The sequence below is a fragment of the Brassica oleracea genome, chromosome C9 (genome assembly GCF_000695525.1).
Source record: "Brassica oleracea var. oleracea cultivar TO1000 chromosome C9, BOL, whole genome shotgun sequence".
Classification (NCBI taxonomy): domain Eukaryota; kingdom Viridiplantae; phylum Streptophyta; class Magnoliopsida; order Brassicales; family Brassicaceae; genus Brassica; species Brassica oleracea.
This window is the reverse complement of record NC_027756.1, coordinates 45,561,108-45,579,882: the sequence shown is the minus strand read 5'-3', so window position 1 is coordinate 45,579,882 and position 18,775 is coordinate 45,561,108. Positions and strand designations below refer to the sequence as shown.

Genomic DNA, 18,775 nt, shown 5'->3' with positions numbered 1-18,775 from the left:
TGCTCAACAAATTGGAGGAAAGAATCATATGATATCTTATTTTTTCTAGTTTTATCTTTAATATTTAAGAACAAAAATAAATGAAATATTTTTTTCAATTAAATGAGTTAACCCTGGTACCAGCCCTAACCCTTGATTATAATAGGGTCAAAATAGGGTTGGGTTAAAATAGGGCTGGGCTTATAATAAACAAAAGAGGGCTGAGCCCTGACCCTGTAGTTAACATCCCTAGGCAGTAGTTTACTAGTTACCGCAAAGCTGAACATGTCTGTAATTCCTGCGAGTGAGATTGCTTCGAAAAACCCTTCCCGAGTCTTCGTCCTCCTCCTTCAAAGTCGTTTCTCTCTCTCTAGAGCCGGAGAGCTCACATTCTCACCGTAGAAAAATGGCGACTCTAGAGAGTCCACCTCCTGGAACGCCGTCTGCGATGACGAATGCTTTCGGGACCGTTCTCTCAGCTCTGATCCTCCTCCTCATTGGTGTCCTCGCTTTCTCGATCCGACTCTTCTCTGTGAGTTCACTCACCTCTCTCTTCTCCTTTTATTTATTTCAAATGCTCAACCATATGCCCGTCGGTTCTAGATCCGATTGAACTACTTTAGATCCGACTATTCTCGATCCGATCTCATTATACTGCGATTGATCGGTGTAGATTTTTCTCTCCTTCACTCTCTGTGTGGTGAAGATTCAAATGTTGTTCCTTTGTTATTCGATAACAGAAAAATGTGGATTTCATATATGTGCTCAGACCCTTTTGAGTGATTATTCATATTATCCCAGTGGAGATATCAAAATGCTTTAGCTTAAGAAGTGTTCATTAAATTCTTGCTTAGAGATTTGCTTGTCATCTCTAGTTTGGATTAGGAAAATGCTTGGGATGAGGCTGATTCTTCTTTGATTTTAGCAATCTTACACTTTCAAAGTTTGATTTTTTATTTTGTTGCTAACGTTCATTGCTTCCCTTTCAGGTCATAAAGTATGAAAGTGTGATTCATGAATTTGATCCTTACTTCAATTACAGAGTCACTCAGGTTCCCCTCTCTTTTCTTTTATCCTTATAGTTTTTGCTTTGTGGGCGAGTTCTCCTATTAATTTTTCAGGGTTGCGGTCCTTTCTCATTTGTTGTTTGTTTCAGTTCTTATCGAAGAATGGAATATACGAGTTCTGGAATTGGTTTGATGATCGGACCTGGTAAGTTCAGGACCACAAATTTTAGATCTCTTGGTCTATCTTCAGTAGCATTATACTTATCTTATTTTCCTATTATTTGATTTTAGGTATCCTCTTGGCCGTGTGATTGGAGGAACTGTTTACCCTGGGTTAACATTGACTGCTGGAACCATCTGGTGGTGAGTGTACTTTCACCGAAACCAGCAATTATTTGATACACATCTGTACGTCAGTTTATAATTTTGATATTTATATCCATCTGCCTCAGGGCCTTGAATGCAATAAACATTCCTCTGTCAGTAGAGACTGTTTGTGTCTTCACTGCACCTGTGTTTTCGGCTTTCGCATCCTGGGCGACTTACCTTTTGACCAAGGTTTGTCTTTTGTCTAATATTTTTTTTTTTAGTATATTCCAGAACCATTTGATTCAACATTAGCTATTCTGCCTTTTAACAGGAAGTTAAGGGCTCCGGTGCAGGACTAGCAGCTGCTGCTCTTTTGGCCATGGTAATTTATTCTAGATACGTTGAATTTTATTCAATTGATGTTTCGGAAGAGTCTGAACAGTAACACATTAAGTTCCTAAAACGTTATGGCTATGAATTTTTAAAAGAATCAAATAAATTTGTTCAAGAAGATCATGCCTATGAATTTTAATATGTTAGTGCTTGGTGCATCGTTTAGTGGAATCTGCAACAAACGTCTATTGATGCGATTCTTTGGAATGTTAGTTTTTTACTAAATAATTATCTTTGCAGGTTCCCTCATATATATCCCGATCTGTTGCTGGAAGCTATGACAACGAAGCTGTTGCTATATTTGCTTTGATCTTCACTTTCTATCTTTACATAAAGGTTAGGGTTTTCTCCAATGGCATGTAGAGTTTGTTTTGATTTTTCACCCTAAACCCATTTAACAATTAACACCAAGCATTCTCTTGTAAATTTCTATTTATTATTCAACAGTTCTTAAAATTATTCTTTTTGGTTGACTTTATGCAGACACTAAATACAGGTTCCCTGTTTTATGCTACACTGAATGCCATTGCATACTTCTACATGGTACGACTTGGATAACTCCCCATTTTACTCTTTACTATTCTCTGCTCAACTTTCACATCTTTTTTTACCTTCATCATTTAGGTATGTTCTTGGGGAGGTTACACCTTCATTATCAATCTGATACCAATGCATGTGCTTCTGTGCATTGTAACTGGCCGATACTCTCCTCGACTGTACATTGCCTATGCTCCTTTGGTATGTATATTTCTTATAGTAACATATAAAAATATTATAACAAGCCTTTCTCTGTTTGTTGCCTTGAAAAGTTTGAATGTACAAGTAAGAGTCATGCATGCTATTTTTTACTTTCCAGCATTGGATCTAGCTATTAGTTATTTCAAAACTGTTTTTATAGGTGCACAACAAATTAAACTGATAAATGAATAAACACAACTGCTTTTAAGCCTTTAAGGTGTCTTGAACTGTCCGCTTGTGGCTAGTATAGGAACCTCCGTAAGGATTCATATAGTTTTCACATATGTGGATAACCTCAATTCGTGTTATTGAGAAATTAGTTGTCTCTACGTTGAAGTGGCTGTATATATAATATCGCGTAAGATACTGAATATTAACTGGAATGAGACTATTCTGAAAGCTATTGACACCAACTGTGTGCATACATATGCAGGTTGTGCTGGGCACGCTGTTAGCTGCCTTGGTACCTGTTGTTGGCTTCAATGCGGTTTTGACATCTGAACATTTTGCCTCATTTTTGGTGAGTTCTTTTTCCATGCCCTTATTTTTCACGCACGCCTCTTATTTTAATGTTTAGTTTACTCTTTCTAAATTTGAGTTTTAAATCAACCAAGGATCAGTACTCACGGTGCTTAGTTTTCTGGATGCGAGAGTATATATGCTGTCGATTTTCCTAGCCTAGAAATTTGAAGCCTCTTTGAAATTTCAAGTTTGTCTTGTGAGATATATTCATTGCTGAACACCATACAACTAATTGTACGAAGTACAGTTTATTGGGATGGATATGTTGGATTTAAGCTTTATGTTTGTGCAATTGACTGTATATTATACTACCTTTTCTCTTAAATTACTTCTACTTTTTAAAATTATTTTGCCGGTAACTTATGCAGGTTTTCATCATCATCCACGTAGTAGCACTCGTATACTATATCAAAGGCATTCTTTCTCCCAAAATGTTCAAAGTTGCTGTGACACTTGTTGTGTCCATCGGCCTGTAAGCTTGCTTATACTGTTATTCTTTGACATGTCTACGATTACCACACCCTGATAAGAGGAGTATATCTGCTTTTGATCTAACTGTAGTAGCTACGTACAGATGGAATAACCTCTATATTTCCTGGATTATGTGTCATGGGATAAAAAGTTTCTTTGCTCCATTATATTTGCAGGGCTGTGTGTCTCATAGTTGTGGCAGTTCTTGTGGCACTGGTAGCTTCAAGTCCAACAGGAGGATGGAGTGGTAGGAGTTTGAGTCTACTTGATCCGTGAGTGGTTCTAGTTTTCAATCTTTATTTCTCCTAGCGATCAAGTTTATTAGCAAATTTCGAGTATGCCATTGTCCACGGTTCAGGAATTCTGCTCTATGATTCTTATTTTGCCTGCAGCATATCTGACCCTCCCTTTTTCTTTCTTGGTTTATTTATCTATCATGTAACAGAACTTATGCAAGCAAGTATATTCCAATTATTGCAAGTGTCAGTGAGCATCAACCTCCAACTTGGCCGTCCTATTTCATGGACATCAATGTTTTGGCTTTCTTGGTCCCTGCTGGCATCATTGTGAGTTAAACGTTTATGATAGTTAGATTTTGTACGGAAGAAAATGACTGTATCAGTAGAGTTAGTGTTGAATCTTTTCTCTTTTCTTGGTAGGCGTGCTTTTCGCCTCTATCTGATGCGAGCTCTTTCGTGGTCCTGTATATTGTGATGTCCGTATACTTCTCCGGAGTTATGGTGAGTTGCCTGTCTACGAATTACAATTTCATCTTTCCCTTGCCGGAGTTATTCACCTGTCTTCCTTGATTTGTTAGGTTCGTCTTATGCTCGTGCTTGCTCCAGCAGCATGCATCATGTCTGGAATTGCGCTCTCTCAAGCTTTTGATGTTTTCACGGCTTCCATCAAATACCAGTTAGGTCGATCGGCTAATTCCAAAGATGATGTTAGTATGCTTCCCTCTCTACTTTATTCGCTCTGATGAATCGTCTTTCCTACCCAAGTTCTGTTCACAAAATAGTTTGTGTTTCGACTGTTAGGCAGAGGACAACACTTCTACAAACAATGCCCCAAAAGATGATTCATCTTCTGGTAAGACTGACAAGGGTGAAGAAGTTGCAAAAGAACGGCCGTCAAAGAAAGGCAAGAAGAAAGAGAGAGAGCCTGCTGATAAACCTTCTGTTAAGTCCAAGATTTTGAAGAAAAGGGCTCTTGTTTTGCCTCTGGAAGCCTCTATAGTTGCGCTTCTTCTCCTTATAATGTTGGGTGCTTTCTATGTGGTATGCAGACTTTCTCCGAGTTACTAGTTTTGATCCCATCTTCTATTGTTAGTTGAGACGACAAAGTACAAATGATAAGACTTTGAAACGCATACCTTTCTCTCTCTCTCTCTCTCTCTTTTTGCAGATTCATTGTGTTTGGGCAGCTGCAGAAGCATACTCAGCTCCATCAATAGTTTTGACATCTCAATCGCGTGATGGCCTACATGTCTTTGATGATTTCAGAGAGTCTTATGCATGGTTAAGCCATAATACTGACGTGGATGACAAAGTAAGTTTTTTGTCAAAAAACAAGTCAGTTCTTAGATTCTAGTAAAGCCTGCCTTGTTAAAGATATAAGCTGTTGCCTGAGTTTGGTTTGCGAAAACAAAATCATGTAGGTGGCATCATGGTGGGACTATGGTTATCAGACGACAGCTATGGCTAATAGAACTGTTATCGTTGACAACAACACGTGGAATAATACTCACATTGCAACTGTTGGGACTGCAATGTCATCTCCAGAAAAGGCGGCGTGGGAAATCTTCAACTCCTTGGATGTGAAATACGTTCTTGTCGTCTTTGGTGGTATGCTTTTTTGGCTCGTGACATTGTTATCATGTGTTTTATCTCTGAAGTGTATCTTCTGATGAGACAATCAATTCTCAGGTCTTATTGGCTACCCAAGTGATGATATTAACAAGTTTCTGTGGATGGTTCGTATTGGAGGCGGCGTCTTTCCTCATATAAAGGAAGCTGATTATCTGGTACGTTTATTTTTTTTTCTTTTGTCATTCCGTTTTAACTACAAGTTGTAATGGCTCAAAATGTTTGAAGACTTTGAATCTGAACCTGGCTACCTATTAATTTCTTTGCAAAGAGAGATGGCAATTACCGGATTGATTCTGAGGCCACGCCAACAATGTTGAACTGCCTTATGTACAAGCTATCTTACTACAGGTACGAAGCTTTCCTGTAAGTGTCAGCTTGAACTCTGTTACCAAGGCTCAGTTTTTGTGTTTTTTTTTTTCGCTTCAGGTTTGTAGAGACGGATGGCAAAGGTTATGATCGGGTCAGGCGGACGGAGATCGGGAAGAAAAATTTCAAGCTCACACATTTCGAAGAGGTGAGCTTTAAATTCTTTACCACAAACAAACCCGTGGCACATTGATTCCACTTGGATTCTGGTAAATGTGATTGGGTTTTGTCATGTCAGGTTTTCACGAGTCACCATTGGATGGTTCGTATATACAAGCTGAAACCTCAGAAGAACAGGATTCGTGGTAGAGCAAAGAAACTGAAACTGGTAAGCACCTCTGGGACATACTTATTATAGATGTCGATATATATGAATCTGGAGCTAAGAGAATGTGTCACGAAATCATACTAATTTTGAGACTACATTTGTTAAATTTAAGGCTTCTGTTTTGTTTCCAGAAAACAAGCTCTGGATTGGACTCAAAACCAGCGAAGAAGAATCCGTGGATCTAGAAACCCCTAGAAATTTTTAATGTTGGATGGTGAGTTATATGTTAACTCTTATTAGGTCACTCTTTATCCTCAGAGGAAGTTGTTGCAGACGCAGTCAAGTTTCTGATGTTAGGATTCATAAAACTTTTGTAGACTTGGGAGTTTTGTGTTTATTGTGGAGATTTACAAATTCAGGTGGCCAGATCGAATCCCAATCCAACAAAATAAAAACTCAAAAATAGCTTCAGTTTGACTTCTTAAATATTCATTTAAAGAATTATTGATGTGATCTACATATTTACGCAAAGATCCAAATTCTCAACTAGACGTCAAAGTTAAAAACACTTAAGAGTTAAGACTAGATTTTCATTAGGAAGACATCGATCTATCTATCAAAGAAACATATGTATTTACCACACAAACAACGCAAAGATCTTTTACGTGCAGCCTCTTCATTATCATTTAACGTGTTATTAATATCTGACAATCCTCCCGAGTTGTGGTGAGCACCATATATCTCAAACAACTGGGCTCTTAATATCTATCTCGATGTGCCATCCTGACTTTTACTCTGCACATGACTTGTACCAACGTCTTTTGCGCTTGCGATTTGTGCTTAGATGTGGGATAGTCTTGGTTAACCAATCTAATCCAGTTGTCATATTTTATAATTTGAAATGTGAAATGTAGTATTGGTTGGTGGAATACATATAGAGTCTATACATACTTTATCTGTTTTGCTCATAACTGGCACACGATAGGGTCGCATTATCCTCTTTTTTTCTATTACCGACATAATGTCAAAACTTGGCATAATTTTATATGGTTTGACGAAAAAGTTGTCAACTAATTGTTTTTTGAAGAAAAAAAACATTTGTATCTTACTTTTACTTCGAAAAACCTATCCATAACATGAAATGGTTATCAGAACACTGAGTACCCGTTGGTTTTGTATTATGATCCGTTTAGTATTATTGCTTGAATAATTAAACACAATTTTTTTTACTAGTACTATAGTATCTATTTTAGATCTTGATTTCACAAGATGGGGAAGATAATTAAATTAACAACTATAGAAGCGTAGGTACGTGACCTGTAAAACAGCATGCTTCAGCGTTATACGGGGATGGACATGGTTCCAATGGAAAAGCACGTCTCTTTGGGAGAAAAAGCATGAACTGAACACACAAACTTTTTTTACGTCGGTTAAAATTTATTAAAATGCTCAAAGCCTATATATAGTGCATGCCGCCAATATATAGCTAGCATTGAAATGCTATATTAAATATTTTAGCTTTTGTTTTTCACCAAGTAAAGGCTAATCTTCAAAAATAAAACATGTTAACATTATGATTAGCTACCAACTAATAATTGTACCTCTTGGGCATTTTTCTATAGCATATGTTTTGGAAGCTACTTTTGTTTATATAAAATGGAAATAATATAAATATATATACTCTTTCGATTTCAAAATAAGTATTGTTTTAGAGTTAACTTTTTAATTGTAAGAAGATTATCATTTCACATCTTAGCATTTTACCCCCGAAAAGTTGTCATTTCACATTTCAGTGCAATTTTAAGTACCCCTTACCCCAAAACTATAATATTGTATTCAAGTTATTTAAAATAACTCTTTTTTAAAAAAAAAGTTATTTAATATAACTAGGGGTACATGCATTAAACAAAGGTACATCATCATAGTTTTAAAAACTAGCAAGTACGAATATAACATATTTTCTAAAACAGAGAGGAAATCTAAGACTAACAAATATATAAAAATCAAATATATGCAATCACTATAAAAGTCTAACCTTTGCAGATAGAACCCAAAAATGTCAACATCTATTTTTTAACCTTTGTCAACAGCTATCTTGGGACAGCTGCAATGCATCATCAATGATCGCAAAAATATGTAATTGTTTTTTTAGTTTGCTCGTATAATATAAACATACATGTACGGCTGTTTGAGGACAAAGAAAAGATCAAGTGACACTCTATAGAATGACAGGTTTTATTGAGACAAATTCAAATCTATATAACAAGTAACAGTTACTCGAAGAAACAAAAAGCTCACAACGGCTCTTCGTTGATAACAAAATATATTACCTGGTAGTTGTCGACTTGTCGTTGATAGCAAAACTTCTAATGTCTTTCATCTATCTCTAAAGTGGGTTATTTACTCTAGAAGTTCTGTTGTTTTCGTTCTTCCAAATGGTATCTCATGAAGAGGAGAACAAATAGAAAGATGAATATGATCTTTTTATTTCTTTTTTCCTACGAAAAAAAATAAAAAATAAAAAATGGCATGAACATATCATGAATTCAGAAACTAATGAGAAGACGTATCACATTAGGATACACGTATATATAAACATATATCTAGCTGACTATATCCTAATACATTAACGATACCTATGTGACTATGTCTTGTTTTCGTTTTGTTATTTTTCTTTTTGTACTAAACTACGTATTCAAACATAAATATATTCACTTGTATAGTTTGAGAAGCAAAATTTGTGCTTGCATGTTGAAACTAGAATTTGTATTAAAAAGCTTACTCTTTCTTTTTTCAATTTAGAGAAATAAATTACTTTGTTAATTTGACTTTATAAGTAATTAAATACAGACTAGTAATATTATTAAGTATTTCAAACAATGTAATCGACAACACTGTTTGGCGTTTATGGGTTCGTTCACTGTTGGAGAAATCTTCATGCAAATGAGAAACAAACACGTTAAGCCTCGAAGTGATGATGTGATTCTGATGCGTAAGTTAGAATTTTGTGTACCAGACTTGGTCCGAAGCCAAAAAATAACAAACCCACGACGTACTTAGCCAGGTGTGGCTATTTTATGGTAGAAACGAGTTAAGGGAGGTTTCACTTAACTACCACTATTTTTTTATTGTCGTTTGTACCAACTTACTGGTAAATAACTTTCAAGAGTCGTTGATATAAAGTTGAATATTCTCATCTGGGTTCTTAATGATTTATGATTTATTTTCAACGATGACAAGTTAGTGACATTGATTATAATGTTCATGAAATATGTGAATAAGATAAAGTGTGAAAAAGTTTAAAACGCGAGTGTTTTCCCTATAATTAAGGAGTATTCTTGAGGTGATGAGGATAAGTACTCGAAGTATGATTAAGGATCTTGGAGTTAGCTACGGTAAGTTTGATTCGTTAGGCCAGCACTCATATCATATGCAAAGTGCTCCCCACGCCATGTAGTGTGGCAGCAATATTATAGCGTTTCAGGGTAATTTGAAAGTAGTCGGATCCGTTAATTTCTTCGGATGTTTACATGCAGGATCAAACCCAAACACCTCTAGAACCATTCTAAGGGGCAAAGAAATAAACCTAAATTTGATAATACATCATGCCCTAATTTCCATGTGTCACAAAAGGATTCATCTACACTAAATTATAATTAAGTATAGCTTTGAAATGACAAAAGAGTAATTTAAGATTCATGATCATTTAATCACAGCTATCATCTAATTTTAAATATTCACCTTTTAACATGATATATATAAACATTTAAATTTAACTTTAATTTAATTTAATCTGCACTAGTAAAAACCACTCAAGAAATTTTTTTTTTTTGGTGAAAGATATTAATAAATTTTGTCATCTGAAACAAATAAATTAAAGCATTCGACAACCATAGATAAGACGAAGATTTGAAAAGGAAATGCACAAAAAAACAGGACAAATCTCCAAAATAGCACATTTCTAAGTTTATATCACAAAAATAGCACTCAAAAACTAAAATGACCAAAATAACACATTTCTAAGTTTATCCTTTGAAAATTTTAATTTTTTTATTTTTCAAAATTTGAAATCTTATCCCCAAAACTTCATTTCTCAACTCTAAACCCTAAACCCTAAACTCTAAACCCTAAACCCTAAATCCTAAACCCCATCCTTTAACTCTAAACCCTAAGTTTGTGACTTTTGATAAAACATTAAGTGTTATTTTTGTGATTTTTGACCTTGAGTGCTAGTTTGGGAACAAAAACTTGATTTAGTGCTATTTTTATCTTTTTCTCAAAAAATAACTTTGAATTTATTTTATATATAACACATTCACATTAAATTTTGGTAAAAAAAAAAAAGGATTCTTTATAGATAAACATTTGTAAGAGAATTTCTAATGAATATTATGGTTGTAGCTCGATTACCCATTTTTGGAATAGAATGATATGGAATACTTGAACGGAATAAAATGATCATTCCATATATTCCAAAAAAATTATATATATAAAGAAAGACATTCCATTGAGATTTTGATAAAGAATAAATGAAATGAATATATTATATTTTTCTACTATATTTTATTCATTTGATTCTATTCCTTAGGTTTACCATTTACAGGTGTATATATATCTCACTTGATAAAATCTTATCTTTAATTTCTTTCTTTTCTTATATATATATTTTTAGCATATCTATAAAATATCTACCAATGAAATTGCTCTTATGAAATATGTGTCTCTCTAAAGCTTTTTTCACTTTTAAAAGATAAATTAAAATTTAATTGTTTAGCTGAGTTATAGACAAATGTGCACATTTTATTTCTTTGATAAACTTTTTGATTACCAGACATGCTATAGATATACTTTAAAAATAAATCCAAAGTCATTCCTTTAAATATTTATTTGACTTTTATATTGTAATCCAATAAAACCCAAGATCATATAGATCTTTACATTCTGTCACTGACAACGTGACAGTCATTAGGTATACTAGTGTGTGTATATATAACCGGATAAGCTATGCTTTCGATATCGGCAAACAATCTTTTCTACTAATATTCTAAAAACTGTCTTTGTCTTTCATTCCAAAGAGTGTAATGGAAACCTCCAACATCACCAGTCAAACAAATCTTCTATCGAAGATAGACCTAGAAAAGGAAAACCCTACCAAAAATTTCCCACCAATCTCTGAGCTTAAAGCTGAGGCAAAGTCTCTCTTCTCCTTAGCCTTTCCAACAGTCCTGGCCGCTCTCATCCTCTACGCTCGCTCGGCCATCTCCATGCTCTTCCTTGGTCATATCGGTGAACTAGAGCTCGCTGGTGGGTCCTTGGCCATTGCCTTCGCCAACATCACTGGATATTCCGTCCTGGCAGGCCTTGCGCTCGGCATGGACCCACTCTGCTCTCAAGCCTTTGGAGCCGGCAAGCCAAAACTCCTATCACTAACTCTTCAAAGAACCGTGCTATTCTTGCTAACAAGTTCGCTTGTGATCGTCACCTTATGGCTCAACTTGGGAAAGATCATGATCTCTCTCCATCAAGATCCAAGTATCTCATCGTTGGCTCAAACGTATATTCTTTGCTCTATTCCTGACTTGCTCACCAACTCTTTTCTTCATCCTCTTCGTATATACCTTAGAGCACAAGGTATCACAAGCCCGTTAACGATCGCAACCTTAGCTGGCACCATCTTCCACATACCCATCAACTTTCTCCTCGTCTCATACCTCGGGTTAGGTTTCGTCGGTGTTTCAATGGCTGCAGCCGCTTCAAATCTCTTCGTTGTTGTGTTCCTTGTGGTCCACGTTTGGGTCAAAGGTCTACACGAGCCAACGTGGACTCCCCCTAGCTCAGAATGTTTCAAAGACTGGGCCCCACTGATCAGTCTCGCGATACCTAGCTGCGTGGGGGTATGCTTAGAGTGGTGGTGGTACGAGATAATGACCGTTCTTTGTGGTTTACTCGTAAACCCTAAAACGCCAGTTGCAGCAATGGGCATTCTCATCCAAACGACGTCGTTGCTTTACATTTTCCCATCGTCTCTGGGGTTTGCCGTCTCCACCCGCGTAGGTAACGAATTAGGGTCAAACCGCCCCAAAACGGCTAGGTTATCAGCCATCATAGCCGTTTCCTTTGCCGGAGTAATGGGTATGACTGCGTCAGCGTTTGCTTGGGGAGTAAGCGACGTATGGGGAATGATCTTCACAAACGACATGGACATCATCAAGTTAACAGCGGCGGCGCTGCCTATTCTCGGGCTCTGCGAGCTCGGGAACTGCCCGCAAACAGTAGGTTGCGGTGTCGTTAGAGGCACCGCAAGGCCGTCGAAAGCTGCCAACATAAACCTAGGAGCGTTTTACCTCGTTGGGACGCCTGTAGCGGTCGGGCTAACGTTTTGGGCCTCGTATGGATTTTGTGGGCTTTGGATAGGTCTTTTCGCGGCTCAGATATGTTGTGCTGCTATGATGCTTTATGTTGTGGCTACTACAGATTGGGAGGGAGAAGCGAAGAGAGCTAGAAAGCTAACGTGCAGTGAAGGCGTCGATGTGGTGATTACAGCGCAAGGTAACGGTGATGACCTTACGGAACCATTCGTTTACGTTGTCACGGTCGCTGCTGATTGACACTAATCGAATGCTTGCGTTTTTTTATTCTTTTTTTGACTTGGAATGATCGGTTCCATTTGGGGTGTGTATTTTGAGAACTTTTAAATCTCAATGTGAAAGAAAACAAAAGAATTGTATTCATATATCATCCCATGTAACTTTGCCATATTTATTTGTATTGTATGCTATTTTAGAAGAAGAAAAAATATGTGTAACCTGCTGGTTAATGAAATCCGAATAAAAATTCAAAACTCGAACAACTCTTATTATATATGTGTGTCGCTTTGTATTTTAATTTTGTTTATATTATAAGTGTGTTACTTTTTCAAAGTATACATTTTAATAAATTTACTGTTGTTCTTTTAGCTCACTAATCAAGTATTTGAGAAGTTTTCTAATAAATCTTTTAAGACAATAGTACACATAAAATATTTAAACTATTAAATTACCAAATGATTTTTGATAAAGGATACTAGATGCAAATAAATTGTGTAACGCTCCAACTGCTTATGTCTATGGGTCTCTATATCTTTCCTTCTTGCTAATGCCCCTAAATGGAGTTTCAATTATCCATCCATATTAAAATATGCATGCAGACATTTTGCCATCTTTCTTTCAATCTCACAATATTATAACACTATTTCACAATCTTCTTTTTTTAACCTCTCTCTCTATAACCTGAACTTATTCATGAAAATTTGACATTTAATTATATCATTTAAATTTTGGAGTAAATTTTGCCCATCTTCCTCTCAAACTCTGTCAAGAATTTTATTTATATATTTTAAAATGACTTTTGACACAATAAGTATGCTAATTTTTTGTAAGGACATAAGGTCGATTTTACTTAAATAATTTATAGTTCACCTCAGATGGACTGGACAGTCATATGTCTATTATTTTGAATACTATTTGAGTTTCGTGGCTACAAGACCAACTCATCACGTTCTTTGTAGAATTTGTAAATAAAATATAAATAAATATACAAGCATTGATGGAAACCACAGTTCACGAGAAGAGTATTGTCATACCAGAAGCCAACAAGAAAGGAAATAAGAGTGAGTCACGGGCACTGAAAGACAACATCAATTGATAGAATAAAATTGACACCTTAGTTTAATTGTGTACAAAACTTTTCGGTTTTGTACATTAGAATTTAAATCTGCACCTCTCAGTGGACTCATCACCAGCTTTATCCTTGCAATATATAAATGTTTTCGGATGGTGGCAGCTATGCAAACAACGGAAGAGAATATAGTCCACAGCGACGTATTTAACTTCTTAAGTTTTTACTGAAATAGTGATAATTTTATTGAGAAACTTGAGTGCAATAGCACTATTTCAAAAAAAAAAAGTGGAAATTATAAGAAATATATAATCTTACACAAAGTTAGAAAACTACTGTAACTGGTTTACATAAAAAAAATATAAGGAAAAAATCATATATTTTGTAATAGGTAGATAATTATAATCATTTTTGTTTACATCTGAAACTAATTAAAATAAAGAAATGTTTAAATATATCTAATCTAAGTCATCGACCAATTTAGTTTCCAATGAGATGGTTTCCAATGAGATGGAAACTAAGTTAGTCTCCATTTTAGCTTCATGGAAGATAATTTGTGTTAGCTTCTCTCTCATCTCATCTCATCTTCATGGAACATGAGCAATTTTCTTTTGCTCATGTTCAACACATCTCTCTTCTATGTTTAAAATTCCAGACTTGATGCAATTTCGTAGACTAAGTAGAGCTTCTGTTACATAAAATTTAGTTCACATATGGTATAACTCGTGAGTACCTTTTGTTCCGCCGTGTAATAAATAAGAAATGAGTATCACATCAAGGGTTTGATTTTTTTGTAAATTTTGTTTGTTTTTTCCTTCGTGGGTTGGGTTTCTATAAAATTTGGAATTTTGCTAGACCTCTCAATTCTACGTGGATGTGAGTGGAACCGCCCCGTGACCTCTTTCTCTTCTGTCTCTTTTCACCTAATACCATTACCAAAGTACCAAACACTCGACCACCTCTCTAAACAACACAAACACCCACATTTATATATACACATACATATTGAGAAAACCACATAAGCCATATATTTATTGGCCGTACTTTGTATCTTTGGCCAAACCTAAAAAACAAAAACACACCCTTATATTTGTAATTGATTCTTGTCGTATAGATGCCCCAATTCAGTTCATCCCAAGCTCCCATTTTAATCCTCCCCGTTCTCATTATACTTCTTTGTTCAACGCAAACACAATGCCACACCAAAGGGCTACGATTGCGACCAAGAAACCAGAAGATTGTGAACTCTACGAGTCAGACACAAAACCCTGAAGAGGAATTCTTGAAATGGGTTAGATACGTTGGGAGCCTTAAACACACGGTGTTCAAGGCAGCCAAGAACAAACTCTTCCCTTCGTATACACTCACTGTTCATAAGAAACACAACAAAGGTGACTTCACTAAAATCCAAGACGCCATTGATTCTCTGCCTCTCATCAACCTCGTTCGTGTCGTCATCAAAGTTCATGCTGGAGTTTACAAGTAAGTACAATTCTTTTTTTTTTAAAGAGTTCTATATATTAGGTGAGTTGCTTCAGTTTGGTGCAATTACTATTAGTATTTAATCGAAACATATACTGTTTAGTTATTGTTTAATCAGTTCATCTTAGTTTCTTTTTCTCTTTTTTAAACCATGAGGAATAGTTGACAGAATATTAATTAGGTCGATCATCTTTTTATTAGTATGTTACTTTAATTAGGTCGATCTTGCAGGTATATTGTTTATATAAAGAATTTTGTGTGGTATATTTTGCAGTTGATCAAATACCAACTTGGTACCACATCATCTTTAGATTTATGTTCATTTTTTTTAATTTTCAATGTGTGGATGTAACTATATTCCAACAGCCTGAACCGTAGATACTGGAGTTTTGTCTCTATACATTTTGCAGTTTTGCAATTTGTTTTCACTCTAATTAAGTGACACCGTCGCACCGGCCATATCTTTTATCTTCGTCCTTTCCTTGCATTTGCATGAGCCAAAAGTAATCACGAAACTGAAAGAGTTTAAACACATATTGCCAACAAATAATATATCAATCTCTCTCTCTCTCAAAATCAACACAACTATATGATCTCGTGAAGCCAGGAATTTTGTAATATGCGTTAAATGTAGAGTAGTACATGCATTATGTATATAATTATAATATATCATATTGAATTTAATAGTGAATTTATGGGTACTATCGAGTTATAAAGAGTCGTGGGTCCACATACACGGATACACTCCACTATTACCATCCACAATTTTATATAGTTTGTTTAATACCAGCTATTCTTCTAAGATTTATAATAGAATAATGTAAATAATAATAATAAGTTAGTTGTTTTGTTCCGTTTTTGTTTTCCATAACACTTTAAATTTAAATAATATAATGACCTTTTTGATGTTAAAACAATAATAATGAAAAAAATTGAGGAAATGTGTGTAGGGAAAAGGTGAACATACCTCCAATGAAGGCATTCATAACAATAGAAGGAGAAGGAGCAGATAAAACAATAGTGCAATGGGGAGACACAGCACAAACACATGACCCAAGAGGCAATCCCATGGGCACCTTCAACTCTGCCTCTTTTGCCGTCAACTCTCCTTTCTTTGTCGCCAAGAACATCACTTTCAAGGTATAACTTCCTACCATTACCATACTTGTTGTGTGTCATTTTATCTAGATGGATCAGTTTTGAATCAATCTTCTGTATTCAGAACACGACACCAGTCCCCTTGCCAGGCGCGGTTGGAAAACAAGCGGTGGCATTGAGAGTGTCAGCCGACAATGCTGCGTTTTTCGGGTGTAAAATGCTTGGTGCTCAAGACACTCTCTATGACCATTTGGGAAGACATTATTACAAAGACTGTTACATTGAAGGATCCGTTGATTTCATCTTTGGCAATGCCCTTTCTCTCTACGAGGTAAACTCATAGTATGGTCTACATATGTTGTTACCCTTTTATAAACTACTTAAGTAGCACTTTTAGATTGGTATTTTACTCTAAGAAGTGATGTTTAAACTAGGGGTGTCACGTGCACGCGATAGCGGATAAGCTAGGAGCAGTGACGGCGCAAGGAAGGAGCAGTGTGCTAGAGGACACAGGATTCTCGTTCGTGAAGTGTAAGGTGACAGGGACAGGAGTTTTGTACCTTGGGAGGGCATGGGGTCCCTTCTCAAGAGTCGTATTTGCTTACACCTATATGGACAACATCATCCTCCCTAAAGGCTGGTACAATTGGGGCGACCCTTCACGCGAGATGTACGTCTCCTCTTTCGACCACACTACTTTTTTTTCTTTAAAACTACATACTACATAACGAAACTATATATCATATCAGTGGGATCCAAATATAACAATTTTTCAAATACTAAAAACTAACGGACTATAACATGTAAACTTTGGACATTTCAGTCCAACTTTGCAAAACATGATCTCGTTGCCTCATCCATTTTAGAGTGTTATGTCCCCACCACTACACCACTCAACATCTTTCAACCGACTTCATTTTTGTCTTATTGAAGTTTGTGTGCGCATGCATTCCTTTTATAAATATTGAAGTTTAAAGCCATTAACGTAGGCGTGCATAGTCTATTCTAGTGCTCTAAAATGCATACATAGGCATCAACCATTATCATCAGAATATCTAAATAATAATGTAAAGAAATAAGTAACTAAAAACCAAATGTGGATGCAGGACGGTGTTCTATGGGCAGTACAAGTGCACGGGAGCAGGAGCAAACTATGCAGGGAGGGTGGCATGGGCAAGAGAGCTCACCGACGAAGAAGCTAAGCCTTTTATATCTCTTACCTTCATCGACGGCTCTGAATGGATCAGACTCTAACCATTACTCTTTTCTTTTTTCACTCTTTTTACCTAATTAATAATGTAAATTTTCCCAATAAAATGACGATACATTTTTTAAAAATAAATTTCACACAGACGGACAGACCTCATCTTCTTGTAATCTTGTATGATAACTCAACATTTGATCTTGCCCACACATTTTAATTCTATTTTTATGTCACTAAGAACATGATTATCCCATGATCCTTAAGTGGGTTTCTTAATGATTATTTAATATTTTAAATGTACTTAAGTGGAGTTAAGAACTCTAGTTAAGAAACTCTTATTTTGAGCGGTCCAATGGGAGTTTTGTTATTAAGAAAAAAATTTATTAAACTTAAATATTTTAAAGATTATTTTTATTTATTAAATAAAACATATTAAAAGATAACATTTAAAACATAGATTTAAAAAAAAACATAAAAGCAAAGATTAGTACAATAATCGAGAATCATTCGAAAAATAAAATCCGAGCTTGAATGAAAAAATTCTCAAAGGTAATGAATGGAAAAATTCTCAAAGGTTTGATAAAAATGTTGATCAAAATTTTCATCAAGTGATCCCTCAAAAGTGTTTTGAGAAAAAGAAACCATGAGATGAAATTTTTTTATAAAACTTGTTTACAAGTCGAGGGAAACTTGTTTATAAACTTGTTTATGAAACTTGTTTTCAAAAAAGAACTTGAGAAGGAACTTGAGAAAAGATGTGTGATGAATGAAGAAGAGTATTGTGTTGTAAATAAAAGTTTATATAGACAAGACTACAAGAGTTCACAAGACTACAAGAGTTCACATGTTTATATAGAAACAAAGCTTTACAAGTCCTTGACTGATGACTACAAGAGTTAGTACGTAAGTTGAAACTGACTTGAGGACAAAGCATCACAAGACTAGAGACATCACACCTTGAAGGGGTAAAACATTCGAATCTGCTCGGATTTGGCATTGTAAAAGGACTCATGACACCTGGACCTTTCATCCCTGTCCGTGAACCTTCATCTGCAGCTGTCTGGGAGATAACTGATGGTACCACGTTTTCATCCTTGAACCTGCTTGAAGACAGCTGATGAAGCAAATGACTGATTTGTCCACCTCCTCCTCGTGGAGGCTGGTTTGTCATATGGTTCATATTCATGGAGAGGCTTCCAGGTCCGTTTCTTAGCATCTGCTTTTTGACAATGACAGATCACATAAAACTGAGTTCCTTGAAGCTGTGAACACGGTAAGGTAATGTAGGTTCCGGTTTATCTTACCTTGGACCAGTGCAGAGTCTTTGGGTGGTCTTGAGCCGTGAATTGTGAATCAGAGTTACTTCTCGCTCTTGTTTCCTGAAAATCGATTGCTCATGATTGAGCCTGAA

General features: G+C 35.7%; 3 protein-coding genes across 3 annotated transcripts; all 3 read left to right on the top strand.

Annotated features, from left to right (window-relative positions):
* The first annotated feature begins 233 nt into the window (after window positions 1-233).
* LOC106317864 (dolichyl-diphosphooligosaccharide--protein glycosyltransferase subunit STT3A) lies at window positions 234-6,342 on the top strand. Its single transcript, XM_013755654.1, has 23 exons — window positions 234-511; window positions 969-1,031; window positions 1,136-1,191; window positions 1,278-1,349; window positions 1,439-1,544; window positions 1,627-1,677; window positions 1,929-2,024; window positions 2,172-2,231; window positions 2,313-2,426; window positions 2,860-2,946; window positions 3,317-3,420; window positions 3,596-3,691; window positions 3,865-3,985; window positions 4,079-4,159; window positions 4,237-4,365; window positions 4,460-4,699; window positions 4,827-4,970; window positions 5,080-5,266; window positions 5,348-5,445; window positions 5,559-5,638; window positions 5,717-5,804; window positions 5,895-5,984; window positions 6,116-6,342. The coding sequence occupies exons 1-23, from the start codon at window positions 386-388 to the stop codon at window positions 6,167-6,169; spliced, it is 2,343 nt and encodes a 780-aa protein (XP_013611108.1). The 5' UTR covers window positions 234-385; the 3' UTR covers window positions 6,170-6,342.
* A 4,625-nt stretch (window positions 6,343-10,967) lies between these two features.
* On the top strand, window positions 10,968-12,593 carry LOC106317966 (MATE efflux family protein 5). The gene has a single exon (XM_013755794.1). The coding sequence runs from the start codon at window positions 11,006-11,008 to the stop codon at window positions 12,530-12,532; it is 1,527 nt and encodes a 508-aa protein (XP_013611248.1). The 5' UTR covers window positions 10,968-11,005; the 3' UTR covers window positions 12,533-12,593.
* A 1,880-nt stretch (window positions 12,594-14,473) lies between these two features.
* On the top strand, window positions 14,474-17,601 carry LOC106317965 (probable pectinesterase 53). Its single transcript, XM_013755793.1, has 5 exons — window positions 14,474-15,062; window positions 16,013-16,202; window positions 16,285-16,491; window positions 16,595-16,830; window positions 17,267-17,601. Exons 1-5 carry the CDS (start codon window positions 14,695-14,697, stop codon window positions 17,412-17,414), a joined length of 1,149 nt encoding a protein of 382 aa, XP_013611247.1. The 5' UTR covers window positions 14,474-14,694; the 3' UTR covers window positions 17,415-17,601.
* Window positions 17,602-18,775: the final 1,174 nt, after the last annotated feature.